Raw genomic sequence first — 15,575 nt, 5'->3', positions numbered from 1 at the left:
GGCATTGTGCATCTGAGGATTTGACCTCAGAACAGCCTGAGTTGATTTGATATTGAAACTTGCAAGTCTGCAGCCTTAGCAGGCTACATGGATTGCTCGGTTGTGTGACCTGTCCCAGAACAGAGCGAAATCTTTGGAAAGGCTTTGGTTTTGGTGAATAACATATCCAATTTTCCCCCCATTCTCAGTCTCTGTATTTTTTACCCTCTTAGTTTTGTCTATGTCCAATTTTTTTCAAGATTTAAGAGTTTTATTGAAAAATGGTTTCCAGCAGATGGTGCAAAAACTTTATAGATTTTATTAGCTAAGGAAAGGAAAGTAGCAAAACAAAGTCCTAAGGTTTCCTTATTGTGTAATTCCCTGAAGAACTGGATATTCTAATTTAAGTTAAACAGATCATCTGCTCATCTGGCTATGGAGAAGTTGCTTTGTTTTTGAGCAGCACTGCATCTGAGATCTGGAGGAGGCAGGATACTTAAAAGTTGCCTGACTCCTGTGTAGTCTTAGGGATTACAAAGGAGCCTAAATTGTTTTCATTTGAATGTCATGAATCTCTTAATTAAAATAAGAATAGCCTATAGGAAGTTGCACAGTTCTGTTGGTTGCCAAGTGTAAATTGAAGGGAAATCAAAGAGCTTGTTGGTTCTGCTGTGGCAGGTTAGGATGTAAATGACATGACCTTTCCATCTGATTCCTTGCTGGAGGTTTGTTCACTTGTAGAAAGGGTGATGACAAAAATGAATATGTATCAGCTCCTGGAGTAAGTGTGTGTGAACTATGGAGGCTGAGAATTGGGTGTAGGTCCACTTATGCTGCCTTGTCATAGGGGCAGCAACCTTCAGCAGGAAAGTGGGGTGGAAGGGTAGAAGTCTGAATCCCTTCTACAGAGCAAGACTATGTAAATGCTATGCAGTTCTGAGACAGGAAGAGTTGCTTACCAAGACTCCTTCTGGACCCGTTTACCTGTTTAGGAGTGTCAAAAAAGCACACAAAAAAATGGAGCGTATTCTTAACCATTACTTTGTTGTAGTTATCTTTGCTGTGTATTTATTTATTTTGCAAGCTTGTTATGTTGGGGACATTCAGGACTCTGATTAATGCAGAAAAAAACTTGGAAGGAATAGACAAAGAATGATGCAGGCATGTGTTGCGAAGATGAATAGGTGAATCAAGGTTACGCATCTAGGTCAGATCTGCAACTGGAATAAATTGACGTGATTGGAGGTGTGTTTCAATACAGCTAAAACATAGCTGAAATTAGCAGAGCCATGATAATTTGCATAAGCCTGAAAAGCTGCACCACTGAAAGGAAATAGTACTTTTGAAAGAAATTTTAGAGATTATATGGAGATCGAAAGCTGGAATTTGCTGTTGTTTAGTCCCCTTCAGACTGAAATGTTGTTTCAGGGAGTCCTTGTATCTTCTCTTCGGGGCTCCTCTTTTGCGGCAGCCGGTGGCAAGTTCCTCCAGTTGGGAGGTCTGAAGACACAGTATTTTTAACACTGCTGATGCTTTTGAGAAAGCATGCAGGATCACTCTTGAGGAGAAAAGACAATGCAGAAAGAATTGTGTCTTGCAGAGTATACCACCTAAGGAGTCTTTCTGCTGTGCCTTTTGCAACTGAATGTGTCTATCTCTTATTGGCCCTTTTAGCCACCAGTGTGCTTGTAACAAATGTGGGTAGAGCCCTCCCCAAATCTTCGTTCGCAAAGCCTAGCCGTGATGATGAGTCCCCTTCAATACTCAGTGGTGTCTGTTGCCTATGGCTTGCATCAAAAAGTTCCGGACACCTATGGGAAAGTTTTGTAGAGCAGTCTGCAGAGAAACTGCTTGGCTGCTCTGTCCTTTTTCCTGAGCTGCATGCATATGCACCTCTCGAACATTTTTATAAAATGTGCTTTAGAGAGTTCATCAGCTCTGACTGTTTTTTCCCTCTGGTGACGTGATAGTCATTTTTACAGACAGTAATTGAAATGTCATGAACAGCTGATTATAATTTCAGGTGGGGAATAAGAAGTTAAGCTCTTTAAACAAAGGATGTCTTTGTCCAGAACTATCTGTAGATAAAACAGGAAGCGTAAAGGCAAGTAGGAATCATAAGTCAGAGGAAAAGGCATATAATTCTCTATGGAATGGTTTCCTAAGTTACTTGCAATTCACTTTTTATTGTTATTTTTAAGGGAAATTATACAACTGCAACTATGAAATTTCTGTTCCATTCTTCATACCACCATATAGTTCTTCCAAATGATTACTCTACCTCCTCAGATAATTCATTTTTTTTGCTGAAGTAATGTTTAAGACTGGGAGTTGGCTTTTGACTTGTATCTCCTAATAATCTCAACATTGCTGTCATTCCAAGTACAATCTGTATTAGTTCATGAACTAAGTGTTCATGTGCATGAATGTGTGTTTAATATAACTTAGTTTTCTGACAGCAAGGAAAAGACAGGAATAGTACAATTATCCATAGTATCAAACTAAAGATAAGTTTTCATCTTTTATGAAAATTTTCTGGTGAAACTTGCTAAATAATTTTTGTCTGTCTTTGGCTTTATTTTTTCATTGGTTTTCTTTATTAAAAAGCAAAGAAAAAACCCTCCACCACATTTGCAAATAAGTAAGCCGATTTCAGGTTTAATGGTGATGTGTCTCCAATTGAAAATCATAGTACTACATGGGAAATTCAGGTCATGGCAACCTTTGTTGCACCTGCAGGGTTCTCCCTCCTGCATCCCCAAATAAAGTATCTGATGATAAGATCTGCTTGTTAAATGCATTTAACAAATCAATGCTAATCCATTTTTGTGGCAGGTGGCACGTCGCTGGGGGATTCAGAAAAATAGGCCAGCTATGAACTATGATAAACTCAGCCGATCGCTTCGCTATTATTATGAAAAGGGAATCATGCAAAAGGTGAGTAGCTAATTTTGTATTAAGTTTCACCGGAGTCTTGCATGTTAATCCATAACTTGTTGCATTATGTAGTTTTTTCATCTATTTAGGCAAACACTAAGCTTTTTTTACCTACCAGGTCCAGCATATGCATTAAGATATTTTTCTTTTTCCTATGTAAAAAGTGTATGTGGTTTTAGTTCTCACAATGCATGTCATGATTTTAGGGAAAGAGGTAACATTCAAAAATATCCAAAAGAGCTTCCTGGCAGCTGGGAAAGGCAAATAGTAGAGTACAGTATGATTAATTATTTGTGGATCTAAATTAGCTAACCAGTGCTTGGGTACTTCAGTAAGTGTAAGATAGGGGAGAAAACTTAAACCTATTAACATACAAAATACTTTAATATTTTTACCAGTAGTGTTGTAATAATACTGGTTTTAATTGAAATTTAATATTTTAATAGACCGAATTAGGAAAAATATTTAACAACAATTTTTATATTACAGTCTGGTTTTGCTGACAGTATTCAATCCATTCTTCTACTGGGGCTTGCTGATTTACATGTATATTTTTAAATCTTGCTATGTAGTACTATGTAGATTGACTTAGAAATCAATAGGAGAGACCTGTGCTTTATCTGCAAAATTGGCAGGCGTGATCAAAGATCATAATGAACACCTTGTGCTGTAGTACTTATTCCATCTCTTTTCACATTAGTTTTGTGACCTGTGATGATTAACATGTTTAAACCTGCCATTTGCCAATTCCATGAACGGAAACAATGCTGTCAGCTCAAGTTACTCTGGGCAGCTTTTCCAGTAGGTTTTGTGAAGTCTAACAAGTTCTCTTGCTTAGATTGTGGGATCGTTGTAGTGCACTCCTTTTTCACTATCCAGGAGTCAACTTGGACAACAATCTGGGCTAGTATTGTCTTATGGTTCTTAAGTAGCACAGCACCCTATTCATTTTTGTGTGTCATGTAACTATACATTGAATCTTTGTAAACTGGACTGGAAACCGAGTCCGGTCGAAGAGAAGCAGAAATGCTTGAGCTTGTTGGCTGGTGCTTCATACAGAGGAGTTCCTTGTTGCAGGTTACAGCTCAGCTGCATAGGCAAGTGTGCTGCCAGCACAGTTCAAAAGCAGCAGAGAGGCAAGAAAAAGTAAGAGAGGGAAGCAAACTGAAAAGGTGGGGTTCGAAATACCAGAAGGCTGATAATGCTGCCCCAACCCGCACATCCATTCAATATGGAAAGTTTACAAATACTTCTGATAGGTAACTTGCTGCCTCTTAAACTACTACTTTATTAGCTAGAAGAACATATTTAACACACAAATTGAAAGCTAGCTTGTGTGCTTATTTTTCTGACATGGCAGTGTTTGAGGCTTGTCCTAGGATCGATCTATCTCACCAGTTCGTGTATGTTAAAAACTAATGGGGATTGCAGATTCATAGCAGGTTTCTTTACTGCAAAGTTTGTATACATGCTTTCCCTCCTGTGTTTTAAATTAAGCAATGATAGCAGGTTATGCAAAAGCCTAATTTCTGAATGCAGCCTATGGTTTGTCAAAGTTGATGTAAAAAATTCTACTGCAGATATAGCCTCCATTAAATTCTATTTGTAGAATAAATAAGCTGAAAATTTAAGGAGGTGCTTCAAACTATTTTGCACCCATAAGAATAGAGTTGTTAAGTTTGTGACACTTTTTCCATCTTCATTCACTCACTTCAGTGCCATGGTAGCTGAGGTTGCAAGAAGAAGGCAATATGATCTTTATTTTTAAATAATTTTAATAATTGTGAGCATACGACATGGTTCATATTTTTAAGCACAATTTTTAAAATGAGGTGCTTTAGAAGACACTGTATTGACTTCTGTTTGTTGTTTGGTTTTTTTAATAAGACAACAAATCAGTGTTGTTTTTATTATTCTTTAGCTTTTAGGAAATTGAAACACAGACATTTGATTAAGGGAAAACTTTAGGATCTTTGGACAAATTGCCCCTCCATAAGCAAATCTAAATGTCCCAGCTTTGCATGAGCAATTGCTAAGTACATATTAGCCTACGTATTTGCTTACGCTGTGCCTGTGCAATCAGCATCCACCATAACTAGAGTGCTTTTGTACGTAAATATGAATCAATCTGTGTAAAGTGAAATCCAGATCTCTGTCATGCAATGTGATTCTTTTTTCCACTTCGCACACAGAGTGTGTAATTTTATTTTGCCACTGTAGTGACAATTTGTTTACATTTTCCAATAAGAACAGTTCCATTTGTGGTTAAGTATAGGAAATGATTGCAAACAAATGTTTAGTGTAGAATACCTAGTCCATCTTCCAACAGGATGTCACATGTGGCAAAATCAAGATCATTCCGCACAGTCTGCTTTGGCGGGTCCCTCTTGTCTTTGCCAGGTCATTGCCTAATGAGTTCTGCTGTCACATTATTAATTGTGTAACAAAGGTGAGTTCTTCACAAGACTGTTGAACTTGGAGTTGCAAAACACGAGGCCTTACACTGCACCTTTTTTCCCCCCTTCTGTTGTCTTAAGGTGGCTGGAGAAAGATACGTCTACAAGTTTGTTTGTGACCCTGAAGCGCTTTTCTCCATGGCTTTTCCGGACAACCAGCGCCCCTTACTGAAGACTGACATGGAGCGCCACATCAATGAGGAGGACACTGTGCCTCTGTCCCACTTCGATGAGAGCATGGTCTACATGCAGGATGGTGGCTGCTGCAACACCCACCCCTACAACGAAGGCTATGTCTATTAACAGCAGTGACAGTGAAGGGGATGTTTTCCCCCTCCCTTAAGCTTCTCCTCTTTCACAAGACCCAGAGGAAAGCTGAATCGACTTCAGTTTGTTTTTTAAATAGTACACTAAAAGGGGCTTTTCCTGTTGCATTACTCCTATGGTCTGCCATGGACAGCGCACTTTATTTGAAAGGGGTGGGTTGGAACCTAAACGTTATTCTGTGTAAAAGGAGGAAAAGGGTGGGTTTGCTTTTTTCTTAAGTTTGGGAAGGGAACATACAGGTTTTAAGTACAAAAAAGCTATATCATGTCTGTTTTGTTTCATATCAGCATAAGATATTGTACATTTTCTCTGGGTATCCACAGTACAGTTAATTCTCATTGTGCAAAATAACCACTTTATGATGATATCAGCACAGCATGCCTAGGGCATTTGTTTCTTGCCATTCTTAATTGTCTTTCTGCAGTAATAAAAGAGAAGCAAAGCATATACTACAGCATTTAATTTTGAAGCTTCCAGTGGCAGATCTTGTACCTTGCCTCTGAGAATAACCAGATATCTGGAAAGTTTTTCCTATTTTTTCTCTTTTTTTTTTTTTTTTAGGGGGAGGAGGGGTATGGTCTCAAAATAAAATCCTAGTTAGTGACAGAGGGTTTTTTTTTTTTTAGGGGGAGGAGGGGTATGGTCTCAAAATAAAATCCTAGTTAGTGACAGAGGGGCTATAAGTACAGTCACCAAGCAGCAAAATCCCTTACTTCAGACTGCAAGCTGCATGCTGTATCTGGTGCCACATTGCTATACATATATGGCCCATTCTATGGCTCAGATTTTTCAAGATCCATTTCAGGGCAGTAATTACATGTGGTAGGCTTTCTGATGATCATGTCAGCATTAAATACAGGTTCGTGATCAGGAGGGAGAAAACATTTTGTATCCTTCCATTTCCTTTGGTACATAAATAAGTTATTTAATCAATAGGAATTAACTGTACTAAGTCACATATCTAATTATGCTGTTTAGACACAGCAGGCACTCCTTGAGAAAAATATCCAATACACTAAATAGGTACTTTAGTAAATTTTTAGACACGGTACCCATTAATATGCATTTAAACCTTTTACTGCTGTGTTATGTTGATAACATATATAAATACTAGATAATGCTAATGCTTCTGCTGCTGTCTTTTTCTGTAATATTCTCTTTGATGCTGAATTTACTATGACCATTTATAAGCAATGCTGTAACTACAGGTAGCATTTCAGGACAAAATAGATGACTTGAACCATTTATTGCTTAGAAAATAGCTTACGCCATAGCTGTGCTATAAGCAGCTTTTATGCGCATCCACAAATGACTAGTAAGCTTCAGCTTGCTAAGGAAAGCTCTGCAGAACCTTTTGTAATTTTTGGTGGAACGGAGACGAACTGTCAAAGAATACCATGAAGTTGCTGTATGACGTTGTAGTGCTGGCACTGGTGTTACCAATCAGCTTGTTTGGACACTAAATGTAAATGTGATCAGATATGCTCGGAAGACAATTTAAATTTTGAGGGTTTTTTTGTTGTTTTGTTATTTTTTTCAAATCGTTTTATTTTTTTGAGAGGGGTAATCTTGAACACAAGCCACACCTGCTATTCTGTATGTAAAACAAACAAAAAAAAGGCCCTGACAGAATCCCAAAAGTTTTAAATATTTATGAGCACCTTTTTTGAGATACAATAATTTGTAGTTTGAAGGAAGGGAGAGGGGGTAAGATCTGGATTTCTTTTTTTTTCCCAGTGAAATTTAAATAGGTGTTACATGAAGTACCTCATTTTCCTATATTGTCAAGAAGTGAGAGAAAAATGAATACATAACCATAAAAAAACAAGAATAATTTTCATCATAATGGATGGGTTTCAAAGACAATCCTAGGTGGTGGGTTAATCTTCTATCCTTTGTCAGTTAAGACACTACCTAAGTTATGAATATTTTAATATGCAGTTAATCAAAAGTAAAGAAGCAGTGGTCACTAGAAACCACAGGTGCATAAAAAACATTTGGGCAGGTATTTAATTTACTCAGATCTGTAAGACAACATAGTTTATGAGAATGTATATATGCCTTAATATGTCACCTAATTCTGTCATCCGTAAGTCTCAATGGCACTTAAATACTTGGTGATCAACCCAGAAAAAAAAGTCTAAAATTGCAGAACTAGCAAAAAGCAAGGGGAAAAGGTTGGATAATATTGTTTAAAAAAATTGTGGTTTCCATTGAAATAAGGTTCAAATGAAACATGCTTTGATGAAAAGTCCTTGGATTGGTTTTGCTTCTTTAATGTCAGCATGAAGCGCCTCTTGCCTGTGGCAGGATGGGGGTATTTGGGAAAGGGGTTGGACAAAAAAAGAAAAAAAAAGATTTAAAAAATGCATCAAATGTGTAATATTTAAGAAGAAATATATATATTTATCTGTATATGGTAGTGACTCACTGAACAAAACAAGCAGTCAGACCAACATTACATAATTTCTGAGCAGAAGATAAAAAAGTCTTTCACTGAACTGATTAACCCTTTTTAAAATGTACCTAAGAGGTTTATTTAAAGTCTATTTTTATTCCACTTTTTTGTTTGTTTGGGGTTGGGTTTGGGGTTTTTTTTGTTTGTTTTGTTTGTTTGGGGTTTTCAGGTAGAATAATAAATCTGGCAGCTGATTTCTGCAAGATTGTTGTGTATTGGATTCCTAAACATTTGGACTGGAGAGGCCCCTGCAGTAAGGTTATTCTTTTGGAAGGGGAGAGGAGGGTCTGTTCCCAGTGCCTAGAATAGCTCCCTGCAAAGTGTAACTCAAAAAAACACATACAAAAAAGCACTTTTTTTCAAGCTGTGCCACAAGTGGAAGGAAAATGAAGGTTTTACCTCTTTAGTAGGAGCTGTGAGTATCTGCTTGTGTATATTCTTGCTGGCCAGAGCAGCTGGGCAGCCTGGAGTAATGCTACTGTGAAGCAAAGTCGAGAGGCATCACTGCAAGACCCACGCGCTGTGATACAGCCAAAGGGGCTCAGGTTTCATCTACCATGACAGTTCATTTGCATCGGTAGCTGAACAGAGATGAAATTAGATAAGGGCTTGGCAGATCCCCTCAGAATCCATTTGAGAGAGTTAAGATTACAGATTTAGGACAATGTACAAATTTTGCTTCAGGGATATGACTTCCATGACAAAAAGCCTAAGCCTTTTCTCTCCAAGGTTACACCAGTCTAACTTTCTCACACACCAGCTACAGTATAAACCTTTATATTACATTCACTGAAAGTGCAAATTTCGTATCCATGTCAGACCAGATCTGCTTACTTTACTTACAGTGGGCTGCTGTAAGGGAGAAACTAGGAGAAACTGGGATACAAGAACATAAACGATTGTTTTCTCCAGAAGTTCCCTGCAAAGAGCTCTTTGCTCAGAATCTTTTCGTCTTCAGGGTTCTCTGCTACCTGGGACTATTCCCGAGGGATCAGTGCCTAGAGTTTTATTGCCCTTGACAGCTGACTGGTTTGGGCTTCAAATCCATCTTCACAGGACAGTATCATCTAGTAAATATTTTTGCTTTCTTTGTGGTTTTTTTGTTTGGTTGGTTTTTAATAGCAGGAAATAGATCAATGTGTACAAAATGTATTATGAGGAAATCTTTGAATTGTTAATGGCTGCACTTTCTCCTCTGAAGAGCATTAGCTTCAGTTCGTGTATTGTAGGTAATAGCACCCATAAACAGCCCTATTCAGTGCTCACATTAATAGTACTGAGGACTTTCCTAAATAGTCTCCTTCAAAGATGTTTTCGGAGTATTAATTAATATAGTATCTTATACTCTAAGAATTGTCACTCTGAAATACCTCACTTGAATCTAGCAGTAAGAGCGCAGGAAGTTAATTTCTCGGTCCTCTTTGGTTGTTATTTTAGGGGTTTTCTGTTGTGTGGGGTTTTGGGGTTTTTTTGGTTGTTTTTGCTTTTTTGGTTTTTTTTTTTGGTTGGTTGGGTTTGTTGTTTGTTATTGCTGCTGTGGTTGTTTTGGTTTGATTTTAAATCAGAGGCTACTCTGCATGGAAGGGAGGTAGCAGCTGGGAACAGGCACCTGTGTCTCAGGAACTCTGGTTCAAAGTCCACTGCATTTTGCTAAGATACCAGGCTGAGAACTGGAGCATCTACAGTACAGAACTGAGCCCTGCCCTCCTTGTACTCTTACAGAACAGGGAACTACAGTGCATTGTCTTTTGTTAATTCTGCTACAAGAGCAGTAATCTCTGGCAGAACAGCAGGATGGAAATCTAGGGGCAGTAGCATTAAAAAACTACAAGATTACCCAGATCTGTCTGTCTGATGCCTAAGATTCAGAAATACATCAGCAAAGTGCTGTCCCTTGCCACCCAGCTTTCGTGATTGTATAGGTAGGTAAAGTTAATTTCATCTTTTGCTTCAGGAGGTTGAAATATTGGTTTCCCCATTGAACACCAATTTAATTTCTATGGGAAAGAAATATCTGTGCCATCTTCTTATGTAATAGTCTGTAAATGTCTATGAAGTGTATTGTTGACATTTTCCCCAAGAACTATTTTTGTGTGGACGTGACACAAAAAACATCATGAAAAGAAAGGGTAAATAAACTTAAAGAAGTTATCCATACATCAAGTTCTCCAAAACTATAGCATTATTTACCCTAGAAATATATCATATCTTTAATACTTCTGTATTATCCTTATTACATAGTTTCATCGGGCTGACCTCAAAAATACTCAATATACCCTGAAGTTTTGGGGTTTTTTAAGTGAGCTTCCTGCTGTTAATAGAGGTTACAGGAAGGGACCTCTGAGGAAGAGTCACAATCAAACGTTTGGATCTGGTAAGCCATAATTCTGTCATGGCTCTTGCAAAGCTCTATGGGCACTTATGCCCATGTCTGTGCTTTCTAGTTGCATGGTAGAGAGGTAGTTGTTTGTTTGTTTGGGTTTTTTTAGTAGTTTCTGAGTAACTACAATTTGCTTTGTTTCAGAAGGAATGTCTATGTGTATTTCTTTCCACACTCCAGGTAACCAGATAGATACTTGGTGTCCAAAATAGCATTTCTGCTGTGTAATTCACAGTAGAGGCTGTTCCTCGCTGTTGCCCTAAAAAGGAAAGAGTTGAGGAGATTTCACAGTTTTCTTCTCCCCCCTTCAGTGATAGGACCCAGCTGATCTATCTCAAGATAATTTAAGCCTATTCTTCTCTCACCTATGATATTTTAGTGGACAGTCTGATTGTTAGTACAGTGGCACTTCACAGAAGGCGAGGTATAGAGTGTTGAGTGTTTTAGATGCACTGCAAAGGGCTCTCTATGGTGGCTTTCAGTCAAAACCTTGCATGGGCAGTGCCATATTGTTACACGACCTAAATAAAGGCAGAAGATGTTTTTGCAGAGGCATCAGCTCCTCAGAGCTTGAGATGTTTGCTGAAATATGCAGTTAAGGCTGTTGCCTGGCCAGCTAGGGTGAGTCTGCCTTGGAAGATCTGTCGATGAGCTCTGTGTACATGTAGAAAGCCAGAGAGAGCAAGATCCCAGCATGGCTGAGTGAGGCAGCATAGAAATGGGATAAAGTCTGTCAGGGGCAATCTGGCTCTACCAACTAGCTAATCCAGAGCTGATTAGTACAGGAAGAAGGAGGTTATGTGACTGATACAGTAAATCACAGAGATAATTATTTGAAAGACATGCTGCAGGAGAATCATAAGAAATGATGGAAAGCAATAAACTCTGTAAACAGCAGTGATTTTTTAAGACCCTGGTGCTTGTGGGAGTGCTTCAGGAAAAGGAAGAGAGAAAGTAAAACACCGAAAGGGATGATAATATTAGATGAGAACAACAGGACTAAAACCATGAACTGCATTAGGGGACTTGGAAGATTGCAGTGTTTTAGATAAAAGGAAGGGACTAAGATAAGTACAGAGGCAGTAAACTGAGATAAGAGCAAGAGAGAGAAGGTAATTGGAGGCAGTGCACTTTGTGGTCAGTGGGCCAAATGTGTTAGGCTAACAGAGTTGCACAAGGGATGTGTTTGGCCCTGGTAGTATATCCCCAAGGACAGGAATATCAGTTCTGACTTTGGCATGATTGTTGATAATTTAGTAAAACCATCTGTACAGTGTTTGGTAGCTGTTAAAAGAGCAAACAATATATTGGAATATGCAGAGAGAGTTTTGGGCTGTAAATGTGGTGTCTCTATCATCCCACTATACTAAAAAAAAAAAAAAACAACAAGAAAAACCACAAACAAAAGAAAAAATACCTTACAGGATAATGGAGCAGATTGTTAGTATAGCTCAGCTTGGTTTCCTTGAAATCAGCTATGTAGCTTTACACTAAAATAGACTATGGCTTGTATTTGGTAATGTGTATGCCTATCTAGCATAGTATACACACAGGACATTTTTACATGTTGCATCATTCAGAAAGATATACAAATGATCAAGATCTGGGGCATAGCATGAGACCAATAAAAAAAAAGACATTAAACAAATATATATGTCTTCTGAATTCTACTGATGTAGACAACTCATTCCATTTTTATATAAAGCTCTCCACTGGAGCTCTATACACACCTCTAATCCTTGCAATTAACTTTTTTAACCCATGCTGGCAGACTGTGTGCTGGAGTCCCTGCTACAAGTGGCTCAGCACTAGTCTCTAAGAGGTGTCTGGAACCTGTAGGGTCAGGCTGCCTGCCCAGCTGGTCACAAAGATCATGTGAAAATTTGCAAGTCTTAAGGAGTGTACTAAGCCATTCTCTAATAGCAAATTCACTATAATAGCAAAAATCAGTTATACTGCAGATTTAGCCACAAAGGCTAGACTTGCAAAGGAATTTCAGCCACTGTTATGCTCCATCTTACAAGGCTATGTGATCCCAGCTGTAAATATTTAGGGTATCTAAGGGCCTCCACAAAATCTTTCAAAAGCCACTCAGCTGAATGAGAGCTTCTCTGCTTCCTGCAGGAATCAAATGCAGGAGAGACAAAATTGGTGAAGACCTAGATTTGCATCTACAGAGAAATAGAATGAAGAACACATCTGTACTACTATTTTAGAGTTTCAGCATTACATTGCAGGAGGGAGTTCATAGGAGTTGAGGCAGCCAAACATTTTCTTGAAGCCTGGAATAGATGCCTACACCCCGGAAAGGACTTAGTTTTATGTTAGTTTTATGTGATTGCGTACATGTGCCTGCTTGGCTTTCAAGTTTTCATGAATTTGGTTTTTGGTGTTTAACTCTTCCTAATACTTAAGGGAATGTTCTGCTCAGCAACAAGTTATCTTTCAGGCAATCTAGTGGTCTACTTTATTGTGCATAAAATTTCTTTGTAAATCTGGCCTTAATGACTTAAAAAGCACCACCACATAAGGAAAGGTCAATGCCTGAAACTGTGCAATGCATGAAACTCAGTAGTTGTTATGATCATGATCTAGCCTTGGGTAAGTGACATAGCTTGGCTGTGGAAAAAAGAGTCCTTGAACTTCAGCTTGGCTTATTAATGCTTTATGCCAGCTAAATGCCAGGAAAGCTGCTCCACACATCTTGTAACCTTCTCTTGTCACTCTGACCACTTCCACAGTTCTGATCCCCACATCAAAGGTTATGGGAGACCTAGAAAGATATTGTGAGACATCATAAGAATAATTAAGGCTTACAAATGTCTTAAAATTTTTCAGCTTGGGACAGAGGAGGGAATAACATCATAAACTGGAGAGGAAAAATAAGGAATTAAAATCTACTGAATCTCATAACAAGAATTTATTGGGGGTCAATAAGAAAAAAAGTCTGAGCAGTTTAAAGAACATTAAGGAAGTACTTTATCACATAGCACAGTCATTAGTTTGTGAAATTTATTGATGGCAGCTATTTTTGGTGACACAAGCCTTAAAAAAAAAAAAAAAAAAGAAAAATTACTGAAACAAATTCCTGGAAGCAATAGCCAATAATCATTCTCAACTATGATGATGAAATTGAGCTTTCCAAATCAGGAAGTCCCTAACACAGGGACTGTCAAACTTCCAGAGGACGTACCAGAGTCATCCTCTTCCCATCCTCTCTTTCTAAACACTGACACTGGTCTAGTATTTGAAATGAAGGCACAAAGTTCTGGTGGCACAAAGTACTACCTGTATCCTGCATTTTGTTTGGGTCCTCTCATAGAAATAAAAATGAGGTAACAAAACGCGCTTAAGCAGTTCGGGGGTTTTTTTACACTACATTGCAAAGATTTGTGTGTAATTACTAAGCTACTGACATTGGGGATGGAGTTATTTTTAAAGGGAGAAGAGAAACATTGCTGCATTTATGTTTAGCTGGGAACTGTACATCCTTCAAAAAAAAAGAAAGGAAAAAACCTAGCAAGGATAAAATTTGACCAATTAGTGAGTAATACTCATTTTATACCCCTGCCACTAACACCTAACATTTCACCATAATGTTTGCTCTCTCTGTGACATTCTTGCATATAGGAAGCCAAGGCTATATTGTAACATATAGGGTTGAAGTAAGGCTAGAAAGTTATAACTCCCCGAAGTAAGGAAAGAGAGAAAGCACACTAATGAATGTCTTTCCATTACCATATTGCCTCTAACTTTATCAATAACATGTTCTAAAATGCTCTAAGTTCTATCCTCAACAGATAACATTAAGCAGTACATATCCTAATTTCATCAGTCTTGGACTCTTGCTTAAAACCTTAGGTGACTTCATGCATTTATATCAATTGTATTGACAGACCAGTGCATCTGACTCTCTGAAAGCAGGATCCAAGCAGAGAGATTTCTCATGACAAGGTGTTTTGGATTTTGATAGTATGATTATGACAAACACAGACATCAAGAGACACAAATCTTTCATGTAAAATAATAGAAAAAAACTCTGGAAATACTGTGTATGTGATGTCTTCAGTTAGTAATATTTTTGGAAGACAAAAGGCAGTTTTATTTGTCTGATTTGTGTTACTTGGGAGTGACCATGTGCATAAACTATAATGGGAAGTCAGTATATCTGAAAATTTATATAAGAGGATTTATCCAGAGAAGCATGACCTGCTGACTCATTGTTCCAAAATGGTATCAGTCTAAAATATCATTGCTAATGTGAGCTGAATTCTCATACAAGCCCTAAATGGGACAGATAGTAGCTCCATACATTAGGAGGACAGACTGTCATATATAGCTGTAGCCAGTAGAAAAGAGCAAAGAAAGAATCCTGAGACTATTAGGCATAAGAAAATAAGATTAAACCTCTCAGTCTTGCTGCAAATTGGCAACTGCAAGCTGTAAATTGTAATTCTTGAGAAGTAAAAATTAGCTTGGAATGGCTTCCTCAGAGGCCTTTGATTCTGGGGCATTAGATGAGTTCAACTTCTGTTGGACTGCACACCCAAGATCTCTCTTCTATTTGTAGAAGTAAGTAAGTCAAGCCAATGAATTTTTGCACTACATGAAGAGGTTTCAAATTTGCTAAGAAAGAGCCCATCTGGAACTTTCAACCAGATGTGTTAAAGTCATCATGTTAGAAAAAGAACCTCTCTCTTGATAAGATAAAAAAAAAGATAATCAACACATGGACAGCAACATTGTTGATAAAGAAAAGGGCCCAGAAAGGCCTATATACATAGCAAAAAGGACACCAAGAAAAGCAAACCAGTCCAATGTCTCAGGTTTTTAATGTTTAGACGAGCATAGGGTAGCTTCCTTTTTTGCCTGACCCTGCCTTATGAGGGGAAAAATAGGCTTCCTCTTTAAAATTCAATAGCTTGCAGAACTCCTAGTCTTTTTCTTTGTTCTTGTTGTTGAAAGGTGAAATCAGATTTAAAGCTGAAACCTGTAACCCACTCTTCACTGAATACAGTTGTTGCTTTGTCCTAATTAT

The 15,575-nt window shown here is 38.1% G+C and overlaps 1 protein-coding gene across 6 annotated transcripts in view; it reads left to right on the top strand.

Moving 5' to 3' along the window:
- ETV1 (ETS variant 1) overlaps window positions 1-8,046 on the top strand; it is a 65,587-nt gene extending 57,541 nt beyond the window's left edge. For all 6 annotated transcript variants that reach the window (XM_017830354.1, XM_017830352.1, XM_017830355.1 and 3 more), the window contains 3 exons: window positions 2,815-2,916; window positions 5,454-6,271; window positions 6,326-8,046. In XM_017830354.1, coding sequence (XP_017685843.1) covers window positions 2,815-2,916; window positions 5,454-5,675 — 324 coding nt within the window. In that variant the 3' untranslated portion in view covers window positions 5,676-6,271; window positions 6,326-8,046. The remainder of the gene's footprint in view (window positions 1-2,814; window positions 2,917-5,453; window positions 6,272-6,325) is intronic.
- Window positions 8,047-15,575: the final 7,529 nt, after the last annotated feature.

The sequence above is a fragment of the Lepidothrix coronata genome, unplaced genomic scaffold (genome assembly GCF_001604755.1).
Source record: "Lepidothrix coronata isolate B3197 unplaced genomic scaffold, Lepidothrix_coronata-1.0 Scaffold177, whole genome shotgun sequence".
Lineage (NCBI taxonomy): Eukaryota > Metazoa > Chordata > Aves > Passeriformes > Pipridae > Lepidothrix > Lepidothrix coronata.
Note: the sequence above shows the minus strand (reverse complement) of the source record. Positions and strands in the feature narration are given on the sequence as shown.